This window comes from Lycium ferocissimum, chromosome 7 (assembly GCF_029784015.1).
Source record: "Lycium ferocissimum isolate CSIRO_LF1 chromosome 7, AGI_CSIRO_Lferr_CH_V1, whole genome shotgun sequence".
Taxonomy (NCBI): domain Eukaryota; kingdom Viridiplantae; phylum Streptophyta; class Magnoliopsida; order Solanales; family Solanaceae; genus Lycium; species Lycium ferocissimum.
Genome location: NC_081348.1, coordinates 9,254,694 through 9,272,753, shown reverse-complemented (window position 1 = coordinate 9,272,753; position 18,060 = coordinate 9,254,694). Strand labels below are relative to the sequence as shown.

The 18,060-nt window shown below is 35.9% G+C and overlaps 1 protein-coding gene across 4 annotated transcripts; it reads left to right on the top strand.

The window, feature by feature from the left end:
- Positions 1–8,817: 8,817 nt before the first annotated feature.
- On the top strand, positions 8,818–17,522 carry LOC132063284 (protein transport protein SEC23 A). 4 transcript variants are annotated; one of them, XM_059455761.1, is made up of 7 exons: positions 8,818–8,932; positions 9,033–9,095; positions 9,390–9,886; positions 10,238–12,058; positions 14,613–14,729; positions 14,808–14,879; positions 17,000–17,522. In XM_059455761.1, exons 3-7 carry the CDS (start codon positions 9,419–9,421, stop codon positions 17,135–17,137), a joined length of 2,616 nt encoding a protein of 871 aa, XP_059311744.1. In that variant the 5' UTR covers positions 8,818–8,932; positions 9,033–9,095; positions 9,390–9,418; the 3' UTR covers positions 17,138–17,522. The 4 variants fall into 4 exon arrangements, with proteins under 4 accessions (XP_059311744.1, XP_059311742.1, XP_059311743.1 ...); XM_059455759.1 differs by having other exon boundaries at positions 9,310–9,886; XM_059455760.1 differs by having other exon boundaries at positions 9,305–9,886.
- The last annotated feature ends 538 nt before the right edge of the window (positions 17,523–18,060 follow it).

Genomic DNA, 18,060 nt, shown 5'->3' with positions numbered 1-18,060 from the left:
TAATGTGTAAATTGCTTTTGTTGGTCCTCTTGTAATTTTTATGACTTTCTTTTGTACGTGTGATAATTAATTTTTTTATAGGTTACTGATAACCTAAAGCTGGATTTCCAAAATCTGCATATCTTTTAGAATTAAATTTCAACCAGATTGTGAAAGGGAAGTGCACGAATAGCCACTTAAAAGACCATTATTTAAGTTATAATAATCACAATTTATAAAATATTTAAATTTTATCCATTTTAAAATCAAAGTTCATATCTCAGGTTTGAAGTTTCAAACTTCAGTCTTTCAGGTTTGAATGGCGATCCTGAAATCAAATGACTTACCTCAATTTTGAAGTGTCAAACGTTAGTCCTTTGGATCTGAATTTCGAGACTGATCAAGCCTGATTTCATATTGAAGTATGAATGACCATTCGAACTTCAACCTCAAGTCTGAAGTTTGGATGATTGTGTGAACAACATACCTTCGGGTCTGAAATTAGCCTTGGATAACTTACAACTTCAGACCATCGAGCTGAATTAAAAAACTTTTTAAATGGAAAAAATCTAACTTCAACCGTGATGGTTTAACGTTGAAATTGCAGACTCTTAAATACTTTTAAATGGATGTCCTTAGTACTCTTAACAAATCATGTGCTTTAATGTTGTCCTCGTGCACTTGTATGGCATAACCCCTAACCACGTAAATAGATAATGAATTTTGTTTAATAATAGCAAATAGTTTGTCGGGATATTTTCTAGGATCAATGTTAGGCATTAAAGAAATGTTGCAGATTTTGAAGTTTTGTCATGTTAGTAGAAAAGGATTGCACATTATACTTGATGAGACGATAACTCCGTAAATAATTTAGGCAAAGAAACAAGAAGTAGTGTGGCTATTTTTGCTCTCTCCTGACTAAAATTTAAATACTTTGAAATAAATAGATATTTTAAATAGATAAAAGCAACATTATGTGCAAATTCTTAGATTCAAAAGAGACTATGGGTGTTGAACCTATTAACAGGAGGGCAATAGAAAGAAAAATAGATGCAAGTTATGTGTATCTTTCTATCGAGCTAATTTAGGTGACATGTGCCTTCATTCTTTCATTTTTCATATATTGTGTGTATCTTTTTAGTTTATCACACGGTATTTGGTTATTGGTATTTGTTTTGGAGTCAAATTAATATGTATTCACGCCGAAAAGTTTTTTTTTTTTTTTTTTTTTTTTTTTAAAGCGCTTTCTATCAGAGATAACTTCATTCTCAATCAAAGACAACTTCATTCTCAATCAAAGACAATTTCATTCTTAGAGTTCAAACTCAAAACCTTTGGGGTTAAGAATGAAGGCGTATTCCACTCCATCACAACCTTGAATAGTTGTATTTGTGTGTTAGTAGTCATTACTATCAAAATAAAAATAATAAATTTGAAACACAACAGTGCTTGTACAAGCTGAATTCGAAACATTTCATAAATCTTAATTTAACCATTTCAACATCTGAAAATCAAAAAGGGAAAAGAATTGGGGACAAGTAGATCATGTAACATGTACATAACTAAGTATTTTATTATTTTTGGTAAACGATGCCTATGATAAAACATGTCTATTTGGGATTTTGCATAACATGATCCAAAATGAATTCAGTGAACAACTTGTAAACAAAGGACGAATTGCGGGAAAACACTGATTAAGGAAGATGATTACGTTAAAGTGTGAGATCGAGTAGTTGTGCCAATTTAATTGGCGTGATTATTAATAGTACAAGTAACATTTCAATACACACTTTCGAAATTCATTGAACGAACGTACAAATTAAATACACAATATCTTTGTTCCGCTACAACAATCTCATAACACCAATCATTAAATTAAATCATAATTAATGAGAAACTTGAGTGTTTGCTCACCTTACTTTTCAAAACATGTTAACCACCATTATCTAGCTACAAAACATTATTAAGTATGCCAACGGAGAACAATCACTATATAATTGTTAGTACCAACATAATAAGGTAACTCATACCCCACCTATGAAAAACAAAGAGGATACATATGGCTAAAGATCAATCTACAACTCATAATAATTTATTGTTTTTACTTTTCTGTGATCTTTTCATGTTATACCTTGTAGTTTTCTACATTTAGATTTGTCGTACGTTAGCTGTTTTAATTTTGAACACCAGGATTTGCCTTCGAGGTTGGACATGTTTAGCTTATGCTTATAAGTGTTTAAGTTCACGTTTGGAAAGTTACGGAAGGATTAGAGAATAAGTGAATCGAAGCGGAAAGGTTCGTTAAAAGTTGCTTCTGGAAAATATAGAATGTGGACCGTAATTGAGATATGGTCCGTAGTTTGAGATATGGACGGTATTTAAAGATTTTAAACATTTCTAGAGAAGGCAATTTTGGAGATGGTATTATACGACCAAATCATGCTGCAGACCGTATAATTTTATACGGCCAGGATGTTGGCCGTATAATGTTATACGGCCAAGGATACGGACCCTATATATATATATGATGTTACACCTCGCAAATTTTCGCGTTGGTTGTGTCAGAGGTAAACTAGCGTAAGCCAGAGAGGCCATAGAACCCTTATAAGGTTAAGGAAGACTTTTAACAAGTGTTAAGCAAGTATCTAAAGGTTCCAGGATTAAGCCAATCAAAGAAATTAAGTTTATCGAACTTTGGGAAAACTTGACAGGAATCTGAACGAGATTTTTGATCCAACTTGAGAGAGGTAAATCTCTTAGCATATGAGGAGTTATGGAATGCATAACCTATGTAAACTCAAGCTCGAACTGATTTTCTTTCCAATTCAACTGACAGATTGCAAATCTGAGAAATACGGCCAAAGTTACGTCCTGTATAAAATTATACCACCGGACATACGGACCATATAATTTATACGGCCAAGAAATACAGCCAGTATTTTGTAAGTTGGTGGAATGTTCCAGATTTTAAGTATGATGACCCCTCTTCATTTTAATCATTTTAAACATATCCCCTAGTTCAAGAAAGCTCTAGAGACTTCTCCAAAACACATTCAAACACATCTCTAAGATCAAGGTGAAGATTAAGGTGCTTAGGGTTTCAAAGTGAAGTCGAAGCTTGTCTCTTCTTCTTATAAAAGCTTTGGAGGGTATTTTAAGGTGAAGTGACTTGGGAATTGATGCGTTCTTGAATTTTGAGGTAAGATTTCATCTTAGTTTCATGTTTATGAGTTTATTTGGTAATTATGTTAAGATTTGAGGAGAAGAAATTGGAGGAAAAGTCCAAATATGAATTGGATGATATTTTGAGATGCAAATTAACTTAAGCTATAATTGTTAGCATGTCTTGAGTATAATATTGTTATGAGGGACAATAGTAATGTTGAGGAAGTGTTATATACAAGTGTATATGAGGTTGTTTAATGGTATATCTTTAGATATGGAGAATTTGAGGTTAAAGGAGGTCATATGGAGTTGTTGTGTAAATTGTTGGTTGTGGACCTTGCGGTAATGAATAAGAAATAGGGGAAAAGTTGTCCATTTCATTTTAGAATCAAGTTATCATTGATATACGTGATATAACTTAGTTTCTAGGTTTGTATATGTATTCCTTGTTATAGGATTGGCGTGCTTAGTTGTAATAGCTCGATTTTGGGTTTTGTTACCAGGTATGTAATGATCCTTTCTTTTCTTGGCATGATCGTAGATAATAAGCGTTTAAAGAATCTTAAAGAAAGAGAATTATTGTTTAGAGTCACATTGATGTAACGATTTAGGTGTGATATTGTATCTTACGAGGGATTTTCTTTCCCGCGCCTTAGTTCATTGTGAATAAAGAGTTAGAAAGAAGTATTTCCCCGCACATTTCGGTTATACATGATATGCAGCATACTATACATATATTTTTTTTAGCTAGACCACTATATTTTTTCTTTAGCACGGCCACTTGGTCGGTGAGACTATGCTCGTCCGCAGGTGTCAATGAGACAGATATGCCCGGCCGACGGCCGTCGAGACAGATACGGTCGGTGAGACGGGTATTGTTATGGTCGTATATATATATATATATATATATATATATATATATATATATATATATATATATATATATATATATCGGGTGAGATGACGGGTCGGGTGAGATGTTCGGTACATTTCTTAGCCTCCATTATATTGTTTTCGGCTTTAGTTATTCTATTGCCTTACATACTTGGTACATTATTTGTACCGGCGTCCTTTTATTTATGGACGTTGCGTTCATGCCGCCGCAGAGACGGGGGAGGCTTTTAGACCCTTGGTGACTTCTCGAGGCTTGTAGCACTCCGGCTTGTTCCTTTATGATTCTTTTGTGTACGGATGATGGGTATGATCTATATATATGTTATGAAATCCAATAGAGGCTCATAGACAGACGACTATGTTCCATGACCCTCTCGGTACCATGTTTTGTTGTATCATCATTTTGATAGCCTATATATACTTGGAATCGGCTTGATGATTTATGTGATATTATCTTCGATGTCCCACGATTTTGATATCATGAAGCATTATGGCCCGCTCGAATGACTATGAGACGTACGTATGTTTAGTGGTGCTCAACAAATAGGGCCCGGGTGCCCGTCATGGCCCATCTAGCTTGGATCATGACATTTCATTTATGGGACAACTATATATATATACATCTTAAGGAGAAATATTTACGAAACGTGACGATAATTTTATATTTACAAAACATAACATTACAAACCCTATACAAAATATGTTTTTTTTTTAAAAAAATATTTTTTTAAAATATTTTTTTAATTTTTTTTTTTTTTTTTAAATATTTTATATCTCGCTCAAGGCTTAAAAAGTTTGCTCAAAATTTAGTGTATGAAAATGGTATGAAATGTGTATATCTCGTTCAAGGCTTAAAAAATCAGCTCAAAATTGTCTGTATGAAAAGAGTATGAAATTTGTATCTCTCTCAAGTCTTAAAATTTCGCTCACATTTCATGTATAAAGTTCATTTTAGATTTCTGTAAATTTAATACAACTACAACAACATTGTATACAATTTTAATACAACATTCAAGACTTAAAGTAATCGCTCAAATTTTTGTGTATGAAATGTGTATATCTTGCCGAAGGCTTAAAAAGTTCGCTCAAATTTTATGTATGAAGAAAGTATGAAATGTGTATATCTCGATCAAGGCTTAAACATTACGCTCAAAATTTTATGCATGAGAATGGTATGAAATGTGTATATCTCGCTCAAAACTTAGAATTTCATTCACATTTTTTGTATATAAAGTTCATATTAGGTTTCTGGAAAATTAATACAACTACGATAACATTGTAACAACTTTCATACAATATTCAAGGCTTAAAGTTTTCGCTCACAATTTTGTATATGAAAATTATATTAAAAATTTCGCTCACACGTACACATTTCATACATTTTTCATATAGCTTTCATACACAAAAATTTGAGGTAATTTTTTAAGCCTTTGAGCAAAAAATAATAATTTTTTTAAATATAAAATTAATTTTTTTTAATTTTTTTTTTAAATATATATTTTCTGGAAAAAAAATAAAAAAAATGAAAAATATATGAAAATCCGTCATGTTTCGTAATATATCGTTATGTTTTGTAAATAAGGAAAACTATCGTCATATTTCGTAAATATTTCTCCTTAACATGTATATATACGTAGTTTTCCCTTCATTTATTCGCTAATAATTTGAGCATTCGAATTTTCTTATGATCAGTTTGTTCATGTCGACACATGTTTCCTTTGTCTTGGTTGTCCATTTATATTGTTCATCTAGGGCTGGGCATAAATACCGAAAACCGAAAAACCGAACCGAACCGAAATTTCAACAAACCGAACCAAACCGAACCGAACTAGTTTGGTTCAGTGTTTGGTGTCCACCGTCAAAAAACCGAAACCGAAATAGCCAAACCGAAGTTTGATAAAACGAACCGAAAAACCGAACGCGCACCGAAATTTAATACATTACCCAAAAAAAAAAAAATTAAAATAGTCCGTGCCCATTAAGTTTAAAGCAAAAAAAAAACTCAATGTAATAATTGTCTTTTGCATTTGTATCCCTAATTTTCCACTTCAATTGAGAAAATCAAATATCCTTAACAAAGAAAGGTAACTAGGATGTATGCTTTCGGATTAATGTATGTCCTTTATGTGTCTTAATTATTCTTACGGTATATATATAACACCTAGTAATCCTTATCATGATTATAGTTTTTCGCTTGTAATCCCGTTTGTTTGATTTTGATTTCAATTTATCGAGTTTTCTTATGTTTTATTGCTTTTGAGAATATGAATTAGTGTCAATGGAATCGCTTCTAATATTATATCAAAAAACCGAATTGAAAAAACCGAACCGAACTTTCCTTTGTGTTTCAAAAACCGTTGTCCAAACCGAAGTTTGATAAAACCGAACCGAAAAACCGAACGCCCACCCCTATGTTCATCAAAGCCTTTCTGTTAAGTACATGTTAAGTCATGAGATAATTGGCAAAATATGAATCATTAGAACAACTATTCTGATTATCCTATATGATGGTGATGTTTATAAGTATAACAATATAAAAATAATTCTATAAATTTTTTGGGAAAAAGTAAATCCACAGATGTTATTGCACATCCGATCGATTTAATATAGGACTACCTAGAAGAACATTCAAAATTAGAAAATTAACGTAATCAAATGATACTATTAGATGGACCATTGAATTTGAAGAAGTTCCAAACGAGCTTTTATTTTTTATTTTTTATTTTTTAATCTTTTCATATTTAATTGATTAAGCTATTTTTTCTAGAAAATATTAATTTCGTAAATTGAATTTCACGTTTATCATCTCCGATCTATTTACAATGCTCAAAACCCATCCTCAACCCGACCACACCCATCCCAACCATCTCCCCAGCTTCATAATATTTGTCTAAATTATATATTAAAACTAACGAGATAATATTTTCTTTATATTTACTAATGTCTTATTTGTTTGCACTTAGTGATAACCTTAATTTTAAGGAAAAATAACATAAATGTCCCCTGAACATAAAATAATTACCCGCCCATGCCTTTTTATTTTCATGTCCCCAAAACTATTTATCCGGATGCCCCCAAAATTATGATAAAAACATGGTACCGCCCTGTTTCTTATATACCATGATGGTATCACAAAGAACTTCTTTCGTTTCTTCAAAAACATTCACCGTATCTATGAAACCAATATGATATATGCTATAATATACTGACAGCGTATATAGAGGATCATGTTCATTTATTCAAACAACACACCTTCCTAAAAAAAATTCTATAATACCGTCATCTTATATAGATATAAGATTGCTACAATCTTTCAATGAGACACTCCTCAATCTTCAATGATGATATATATCATATACTGAGATGGTATCATGAAGGACTGCTTCAGTCCTTCAAATGAGATAATCTTTTAGTCCTCCATGATACCACATGGGGTGTGTGTGTGGTATGTATATGTGTATATATATATATATATATATATATATATATATACACACACACACACACCGTGAGTGTGTGTGTGGAGGGCTCGCCTTTCAACAGACACTCTCTTAGTCCTCCATGATACCATTATGATATATAAATATCCTGAGGTGGTATCGTGGAGGAAGGATTTTGGGCAAGGGGTATTTAGGTAAATATTTTCGGCCCAGTAGAAGCGAAATTAGTTTATGAGCGGCATGATCGGGTAAATATTTTGCTTTTTATGGGTTTTAATCACTAAATGCATTTTTTTTAATGTCACAATCACTTAATGAGTTTGAATGATTAAGATATGTAACAAAGTCTTAATATTATTAAATTGTCAATATGGATGCCTACAACAATGATAGTTCACCAATTTCATTCATTCACTGCTACCGCCATCGCCTACCATTATCAACTACAACTATCACAATCACCATTCTCAGACACAATGATCGTCGCTGTCGACCACTACAATCAGTTGTTACTACCACTAGCCACCACTACAACCATTACCATATATCACCATTAGCACAACAACCACCAATCACTAATATATATAGCTAACACCATCTGCATTCACCATCACTCATAAGCTATCATTACCATTATCATTCACCATAACAATTAGCCACCATCATCAACTACCATCATTGACCATTAATGCTAGCCACCATCATAACTATCTACTGCCAACAATACCACCATGCATTAGCCAACAAGATGCGTAGTGGCGCCGACAATCACCACCACTAGCCATCACCATTGTCAACCACTACATATTTTTCTTAAAATATTTAGTTGAAATAGTATTAGGTTAATTTAGTAAAATTTGTTAAATTTTATATTCATAAGTAAAGACAAATTTTATATTAAATATTTAGTCTGTAGATTTTAAGACAATATTTTAATATTCAGATATAATTTAAATATTTAAATATTAACGTGTATTCAAATTCAGACATTTTCATTTGAATGAAATTAATGAGGCTTAAATTCCAAAAATAATAATATTCAAAGTGTACTTATTTATCACGAAAATACTTCTATTTATACCAAACACATCCTTAGTGCAGCGGATTTTCCAAAAGAAGAAAACCAAAAATGAGTTTGTTTCTTCGGTGCGCCATGGCAGAGAAGCAGCGAGCCACGTGTGAAAGAGCCCATTTAAGAATAACACGAAGAAGCATGCCTTCGTATCACTAGCCAATCACTACAAGCCTCACTGCCACCTAGGACATAAACATTAAATTGCTTAAATCTGTAAATGAATAATCCCACGCGCACTAATTAACGCGCCATGTGTAACTCTTCTTAGGGGAAAAAAGTGCTCGAGAGAGAAAGAGAAGATAGCGGCTGCCGGTTACTTTCCCCGCCTCTGAGATTTCGGTTTCTTGGGACCAAAATCTCAGCATCAATTCGTTTTCAGGTATGTGAATTTCTATAGTGCAAATGTAATTTATCCAAGAAAATTTCAGTGCCATCCCCGGTCCCGACACCATAATTCTGTTATTTTCTTGCTTTACTAGATTTGACATCCTGGAATAAAGGCCTCATCTGCGTAAATCCCGACTTGGGTGCGAGGGATTCTGGTAAAATTGACATCTTTTCTGTTTCTTTTGGCGAATTCCTTTTCTTTTCTTTAGGAGCATGCTATGATCAACTGAATTCTTGAATATGATGCATTATATATATATACCTTATGTGTTTTTAAGGCGTGGGGTTTTAATTTTATCCCACTCCGCTAGCTTTGCTTTTGTAGATTTTTACTGACATTTGTTTCCAAATTTTCTTGACCTAGAGGAGATCTTGGATGTGGCTGGGAAGGGTTGGTTTCTTTTAATCCTCTAGATTCTTGGCTTGATTTTTATCTTGTTTGAAACCAGTGCAAAAAGGTTCATTTGATGCCATTTTGATGGCGAAGCGACCTGAATCATCGGTTGGATACTCAGTCACCGCTCCACCCCCTCAACAAGGCGCTCATTCACCTGTATTTAGTCCACCTCCTTTCCCATCATCAGCAGGTCCTATATTTCCTCCACCAATTGTCCCACCAAACCAGATTCCTTCTCCATCCATCAAGACTCCCAATTTACCATCACCTGCTAATGGAGTTAGAACTGGAAGCCCTGCTCCTCATCTAAGCACCCCACCTGGTCCTCCTGTGTTTTCGTCGCCCCTCCAACCTGCTGCCGTCCCATTCAGAACCTCTCCAGCTACCCCTCAGCCTGTTGCCTATTCCTCTGCTGCTTCATCTCTGCCCACATCATCACCTCCCCAGTTTTCAAATGGGTCGGTCGAGCTGCATTACCAAAGTTCTGATGCTACTGAAGATTGGACACCTGCTACGGAATCTCCAAATGTTTTATTCTCGGCTCACAAGGTATATCCTTTTAAATTCTGATGTAAACTTGTTTTTGTTGTAGTGTTATCCGTATAAATCTTATAGTAACTCATTTCATTATGAGTTGTGTACGGCTAAGAGAGGCGGATCTCATATTTAGGATTTTCTTTATCTCCCGAAAGATACTTGATTGTGAATTTTAATATTTTCTCCTGGTCCCTTAGAATTGTTGCAATGAATATCTTATTATTCTTTTCCGAAACATCAACATTACTGGTCATTTTTTTTATTTGATCTTTTGATCATAATATCAAAGATTGCTATTATGTTAGTTGCTGTTTACATTTAGCCATTTATTCTTACTGATGATGATCGACTTTTCTTGTGAAGGTGTTGAAGCAGAAAAAACTTGCAAATATTCCCAGTCTAGGCTTTGGCGCACTAGTTTCCTCCGGAAGGGAGATGTCACCTGGCCCACAAATGATACAACGGGATCCCCATCGTTGCCATAATTGTGGAGCATATGCAAATCTTTATTGCAACATTTTACCTGGCTCAGGTCAGTGGCAGTGTGTAATATGTCGTAATCTCAACGGAAGTGAAGGGGAATATGTAGCTTCCAACAAGGAAGAACTTCGCAATGTGCCAGAACTATCATTACCTTCAGTTGATTATGTCCAGACAGGGAACAAGAGGCCCGGTTTCTTTCCAGTGTCTGATTCCAGAGTTTCAGCACCAGTTGTCCTTGTAATAGACGAGTGTTTAGATGAACCTCATCTCCAGCATTTTCAGAGCTCTTTGCATGCATTTGTGGATTCATTGCCTCCAACAACAAGAGTTGGAATTGTCACGTATGGCAGCACTGTCTCAGTTTATGATTTTTCTGAAGAATCGATTGCATCGGCTGATGTATTACCTGGTAACAAATCACCAGATCAGGAGTCGTTGAAGTCATTGATTTATGGGACCGGGATATACTTGTCTCCTATGCACGCATCTCTTCCTGTCGCACACTCAATATTCTCATCGTTGAGGCCATATAAGCTGGATATTCCAGAAGCTTCTAGAGACCGTTGCCTGGGTACAGCAGTTGAAGTTGCTTTGGCAATTATTCAAGGTCCGTCGGCGGAAATGTCACAGGGTGTTGTTAAAAGGCCCGGTGGAAACAGCAGAATTATTGTTTGTGCTGGTGGACCAAATACATGTGGCCCTGGATCGGTTCCTCATTCTTTCTCGCATCCAAACTATGCTTATATGGAGAAAAATGCATTGAAGTGGATGGAAACCCTAGGTCGTGAGGCGTTCAGAAAGAACACAGTTATTGACATATTATGTGCAGGCACATGTCCAGTAAGAGTGCCTGTCCTGCAACCTCTTGCCAAAGCTTCCGGGGGTGTACTTATTCTCCACGATGACTTTGGAGAGGCTTTTGGTGTGAACTTGCAGAGAGCATCTGGGAGGGCTGCAGGTTCACATGGTTTACTTGAGGTCCGCTGTTCTGAGGATATTTTTGTTAGTCAAGTTATAGGCCCTGGTGAAGAGGCGCACGTGGACAGCAACGAAAATTTTAAAAACGACGATGCTCTTGTCATACAAATGCTAAGCATCGAAGAAACACAGAGTTTTGCATTATCAATGGAAACCAAGAGAGACATTAAGCGTGATTTTGTGTATTTCCAGTTTGCATTTAAGTTTTCTGATGTCTACCAATCGGATATCACGAGAGTCATATCTGTTAGATTGCCTACTGTGGACAGTGTTTCCTCATATCTTCAGAGTGTTCAAGATGAAGTGGCTGCTGTTCTTATTGCCAAGAGGACACTTTTGAGAGCCAAGAATGCCAATGATGCACTTGATATGCGAGCGACGGTTGATGAAAGAATCAAAGATATCACAAGCAAGTTTGGTTCTCAAATGCCCAAATCAAAACTTTATCAGTTTCCAAGGGAGCTGTCATTGTTACCAGAAGTCTTATTCCATCTTAGAAGGGGGCCACTCTTAGGGAGCATTCTTGGTCATGAAGACGAGAGATCTGTGCTGCGGAACTTGTTTCTGAATGCAGCATTTGATTTGTCCCTCCGAATGGTGGCTCCTCGCTGTCTGATGCATAGACAAGGTGGCACTTTTGAGGAACTACCTGCTTATGACCTTGCTATGCAATCTGATGCGGCAGTTGTTCTTGATCATGGCACTGATGTCTTCATTTGGTTGGTATGAAACTTTCCTTTTTCTTTAGATTGCTATCGAAGAACTTGTATTTAGCAATTCTAGTAGATCCTATAGTTTTTCTCCTTCATGATTGACTACGACCTAATATAATGTGCTATTTATTGTTATCATGAGCCGTGTTAAGTAAGGGATAGCTTTTATTGATGTCTTAGAAGCACTAAGAAGGTGCTGGAGTTCATATTCAGATGGTGCAGAGCACTGATTTGAGCTGAATATCATGGGCTTGCTTTTTGGAAGTAAAAGGAAAAAGTCTGGGGGAAGAGTTTTTTATACCCAGTTAATGATGTATATAATATGCAGATTTTGGCAGCTAATCTAGGGTGTCAGGTAGGTGCCCTTCCTACAAAGTATCTGGGGATGCCTTTCGGGGCAAAGAGCATCTCAAATGACATATGGAATGATGTGATAAAAAATTGGCTAGGTGGAAAACTCAATACTCATCTTTAGGTGAAAGATTGGTTCTCCTATATTCGGTGCTAGATGCTTTACCCACATATATGATGGCTGTTTTCCCAATGCCTAGAGGGGTAGAAAAGAAGATTGACAGGCTGAGAAGAGACTTTCTTTGGGAAGGAAACAAGGATAGAAAAATTGCTAATCTGGTGAACTGGGAAGTAGTGACTCTTAACAAGAAACAAGGTGGTTTGGGCATAAAGAATTTGAGGCTTCACAATAAAAGTCTTTTACAGAAGTGGCTTTGGAGATTTAACATAGAGGACAGGGCTTTCTGGAAAATGCTCATAGCTCAAAAGTATGTGATGATGAATCAGTGGATTACAACGGGAGGTTGACAGTCCCTGTGGTAGTAGTGTCTGGAAAACTATTAGGAATCAATGGCAGGAGTTCTGGGGCAAGGTGGAGATCTCTGTTGGTGATGGAAGAAAGACTGTTTTTTGGGAAGATCATTGGATTGGCCAGAATAGTTTAAAGGTTAGTTATCCTGTTTTGTACTCAATTTGTCTTCTAGGTAATGCTAGTATTAATGAAATGTGGAACCAGCAAGGGTGGAGTCTAAATTTTAGAAGAGCACTTAATGATTGGGAAATTGAGAGTGTTGCTACAATGATACAGCTGCTGGAAACTTTTAGTGGTATAACTGAGAGATCAGACAGTCTTAGATGGAAAATGAATAGCAAGGGCCTCTTCTCAGTTAAATCTGTTTATTGGCATCTGAACCAAAGAAGTCAAATTAATGTGAACTGGCCATGGAAGGAGATTTGGAGAGTAAAAATTCCTATGAAGGTTTTTTGTTTTGTCTGGCTGGTGATTAGGAAAGCTTGTTTAACACATGAGAGGCTACAAAGAAGAGGTTTTCAGATTTGTTCAAGATGTCTATTATGTGGGCAGGAAGGTGAAAACAATGTGCATCTATTTTTGCATTGTAAGACAACTACAAATCTATGGCACATGTTCTTTTGTATTTTGGGTGTTGAATGGGTAATGCCTGGTTCTACATTGGGACTTCTAAGCAGTTGGAAAAGTGTGGGGAAAAGAAATAGCGATGAAGATTGGTGGCATGTCATCCCTGCTTGTATATGGTGGGTAGTCTGGAAAGAAAGGAATTCAAGACATTTTGAGGATACTTGCAGTTCCATTCAGAAAATCAGGATGGATTGTCTTAGTTTGTTCTTTTTTGGGTGTAAACAGAATTTGTGGGGGGTTATAGGAGAATTGGTAGATTTAATTGGCAATGTATAAGTTTTAGCTTTTGAATAGGGGCACTGACTTTTTGCTGTAAGTATGATTCTGTAAAGTTCTTAACTTAACATTTTTTAGGTGTTAAGGTTATGGTTAATACAAATGGTTACCTTTGACTTTAAAAAAAAAAAAATGGAAAAAGTTTGTAAACTATGGATTGGACTGGGCCACACTATATGCAATGAATCTGAAGAACCTTCAGGATTGTCGTGCCCTGGGAGTTGTAATACATAGTAATTAAGAAAAACAAAGAAGGGAGGAGGCTGTAATAATCCTCGCAGGTGATGGTATAATATTTATTCTCTTCTTTCCCTTGAATCAATCATTACTAGTGGTTGTTAGGGTTTTCAAGTAGAATAAACAAAAAGTGGATTGAGTTTTGGCTAATATCTTGACGTTACTTATTGTATCCAAATTAATCAACACGTCCCATTTCGGTCTCGAAATTAAAACCTGCTTTGCTGAAATCTTTGGTTGAGGATCAACTTTCAAGTAGAAGCCGAATGAAATCTTCATGTCTGTGCTTCCCACCCCTTTCTATGTATTTTTTTTCACTAGCAATATCGCCACTGTGCCCGCCTTATGTGCAAGGATGATACGCAAGCGAGTCGATTTTATCTTCTTCAACTGCTCTAGATTCATTCTGGATGCTACTTTGAATGAAGTGCAGTATAGAGATTTTCTGTTTTGTCAGCTTTTTCCTATTTCAAATTACTGTGGTCATATGTCACTTGCCAAACTCTTTTAATTAAAAAGTCATGTGAGAGTATAATAATTTTATGCTTTCCTCTTTTCGTTCCAATGACTTTTTCCATTTCATTTCACCGGATATGTTCAGGGTGCGGAACTTGATGCCCAGGAGGGAAAAGGTGCAGCAGCATTGGCAGCTTGCAGAACTTTAGCTGAAGAGCTCACGGAAATGCGGTTTCCAGCTCCTCGGATTCTTGCATTCAAGGTAATCTGATTTCCGATTCTAAGACTATGCATTCTCATATGACAAAACAATGGAGATCTAAATTTTGGTGTGCCACAGGAAGGGAGTTCTCAGGCTCGATACTTTGTTTCCCGGCTGATTCCGGCACACAAGGACCCTCCTTATGAACAGGTAAATGGATTTCTAATTATGCCTGTTATTAGCCACTTGTTGGTACTATCTGTTTCTATTATTTCTGTTTAACAGACTGTTAAGCAGCACTGAGTTATTAAACAATGACTTGAAAGGACTGATCTTTCTGGAGCAGTATAATCTCAGAGTCTCCCTTCTCTTCTTTCTCTCCATTGATATTAACTTAAACCTTGTGTTACTATGTCGAGAAATGAAATCAAGTCAATGAACAAGCACAAATAAGAGTTACTACTTGGATTACGATGAAGAGGAAAACATACTTTGTAGTTGGGGAAAAATCTTTTGAGCATAGGGTTATGGAGCAATTGTTCTATCTGGTATTCTGAGATAAGTAGTTATGTCAACAGATCTAAGTAGAGAACAGAACCTAGGCATGCAAGATATTTACCATTAGAAGGAACCAGACAGCTATGTGGAAGATGGGGGATATCAATGCAATTGTATGAACATTGTTATGCAAATTTCAACATATAAAAAGGATTTTTTTGAACAGAAACCATACAAAGTAGAAGAAGAATTCCCGATATCAGTCATAACCTAGTACGTATTAATATTGCTAAGGAACACTATAATTGGTGGTGAAAGGATCTCACCAGTGAAAGGAATCAGCACAACAACTGATAACGACCTAGCCCACGTAGCAGCTTTGAGAAATGGCCACAAGACTATGAAAAGCCCTTGCTTCTGTTTTCAATAGCTATCAAATTGTGGTAGAGGAAAGTTCATTAAAACGGAGAATGAATTTCATGTATAGATGTAGGAAGGTTGGGTTTGGTGATAGTGTAATGAAGTTCCCTACTCTTCGTAAATACATAGATTGGCCGGTGTTTCTTTGTCCTTTTTTTTTATTTTTTTATTTGAAGGAGGAGGGGGGGGGGGGATATCTTATCTGACTTTTGGGTGAACGGTAGTTCTCTTAAAATGTTTGTACCTACAGTTAAATGCTTGTGGCCTCACCATATCTTGAAACACAGAAGGACTTGCAAAAAGATCGCACACTTTGTAGAAATTAACATGTTAAAGAAATCCAGCTGATTTCTCAATTATTTCTTTTCTGTTATGGTGAGTACTCTCTTTGTTTCTTTATCTAGCTCTGGTTGTTGACTGTTTCTTAGACGTGTTGATAGCCAAATTGGTAAATTTCATCCGTAGGACTTCCGTTATAGAATCCAATACCCTACTTTTACTATTTCATTTGGCATTTCCCGTTGCTATTCTTGTGCTCTGAACACTGAAGAGAGAACTGAAAATTTGTTTCTTGTTAAGAACCTCTTAACCAGCCATCCTCCTTTCCATCAATAACTGCTTTGCTTGCCATCACACTGCACGTTGTCCCCTGTCCAATAGCTTTCGAAGGCACACTACATGTTTTTATTGTTGGAGTAAGTGTGTTTATCCTTCTGCTGTGACTGCAATTATATACTAGTGTATTATATCAGATGGCTTAAATGGGGAAGCAGAATTAATCATTCAGATTAAGATAAATTTGCAACTTAGAGATCTTAACTGCTTTAGGTCTCGTTTCTTCTCATTTTTTTAAAGAAGCTACGTCGAGCACTACTCGAATCCATGCTTTGATACCATGTTAGATTGGAAAATGAAGTGAATCGCAAAGAAATCGAAACGAGGAAAACCCTAAATCGCACAAGAGAGAATGAAAAAGGGAAGAGAAGATATTTTCATCTCAGTTTATTCTTTTCTAATTGCAAAACCCAGAATATTCTATGCTAACAGGACATGGAATGTCTCAAAAATCAGTCCGTAAGTTAGATGGAGCCCCTTTTTAGCAGCCTCAGACAAATGCAAAGCTACACTTATAGTGATTGAGATTAGGCATTCTCTTTCCGCTGCCAAAATGGCTAGTGAACTTTTCTTTTCCTATTTTATATCTAAGAAAATTCATATAACAAGAAGTTTATCTAGAGAACGAATCAAAACTAAAGCGCGAGGGAAAATGTGATGAAAGTAAAACTTTACCGCTGCTTCTTGCTGATTAAGATTGCTGAGTTTTTGCCTGGTGAGAAATATCAGTTCTGATGGGGTCCTGTCCTGTACATTAAAAGGCACAACTCTGTAACTTTGCTCAAATGACTTTGCAGGAAGCAAGATTTCCCCAGCTTCGGACTTTGACTGCAGAACAGAGAACGAAGTTGAAAAGCAGCTTCCTTTACTTTGATGATCCCAGCTTTTGTGAATGGATTCGGAGTTTGAAAGTTTTGCCACCTGAACCAAGTTAAGAGTCCTTATAGACGTTTTATTGGCAAATCTTCAAGGAGCAAGTCCCGAGAGTTGCATTTGGATGTATCATAGGATCCAATGGTATAGACACTTTTGTTGGGTCAAGGGTGACAGCCTCCATCTCTTAACTTTCTGCTGATTCCTGGTTATCATGCCAGGATATGAACTCTTCCATTGTGATCACTTTCTGTATGGTGGGAGTCTAGGGGACCGAATTCGTTTGAAATAAAACGTTCTAGTTTACCTACTTGTGATTTTTTCCCGTTTAAGGAAGCGAAAGGGATATGTATTTTTTGTTTTTAGTGATTTTGGTTAGTAGTTAGTACAGAGTTATGAATTGGTTAATTCTCCATAGACATCAAGGAAGCATTTCTTTTATGCCTATTTTTTTGCCATAGTCAACTTTGAGCTTCTTAACTACTTTTTGCTCAAGTTCAAGACTTGTTCTTTATGAAATGGGTACGTATATAGCAGAATGGCTGAGAAGGATTTATATAGTATCTCTCTCTTCTGTTCTGTGTGGCTAGCTGGATAAAATAAAAAGATGTAAATTTTTCTTTGTGATACTGCATAGTTGATTGATTGGATAAGAGGACGCTTTTTTTCCCCTTTCTATTTTAAGGAACTCTAGGACAACATGGAACAAGGAAGTGTGAAGTTAGGGGTCCTTTGGTAGCTGGTTAAGAGGTCACTTATTCATGTATTACTGCATAATTAATACAACGGTTGGTGGTTAGTAACGAGACACATTATTCATGTATTAATTTCTGCATACTTATATAGCGTTTGCTAGCTAGTTAGGAAGTAAGTTATGTATAAAATTAGTACAGCGTTTGGTTTGCAATTTAGAAAATCGCATTACTAATACATGTATACATTATGAGGGAATTTATGTATTTGTTTATGCAGGGTAGAAGATGAA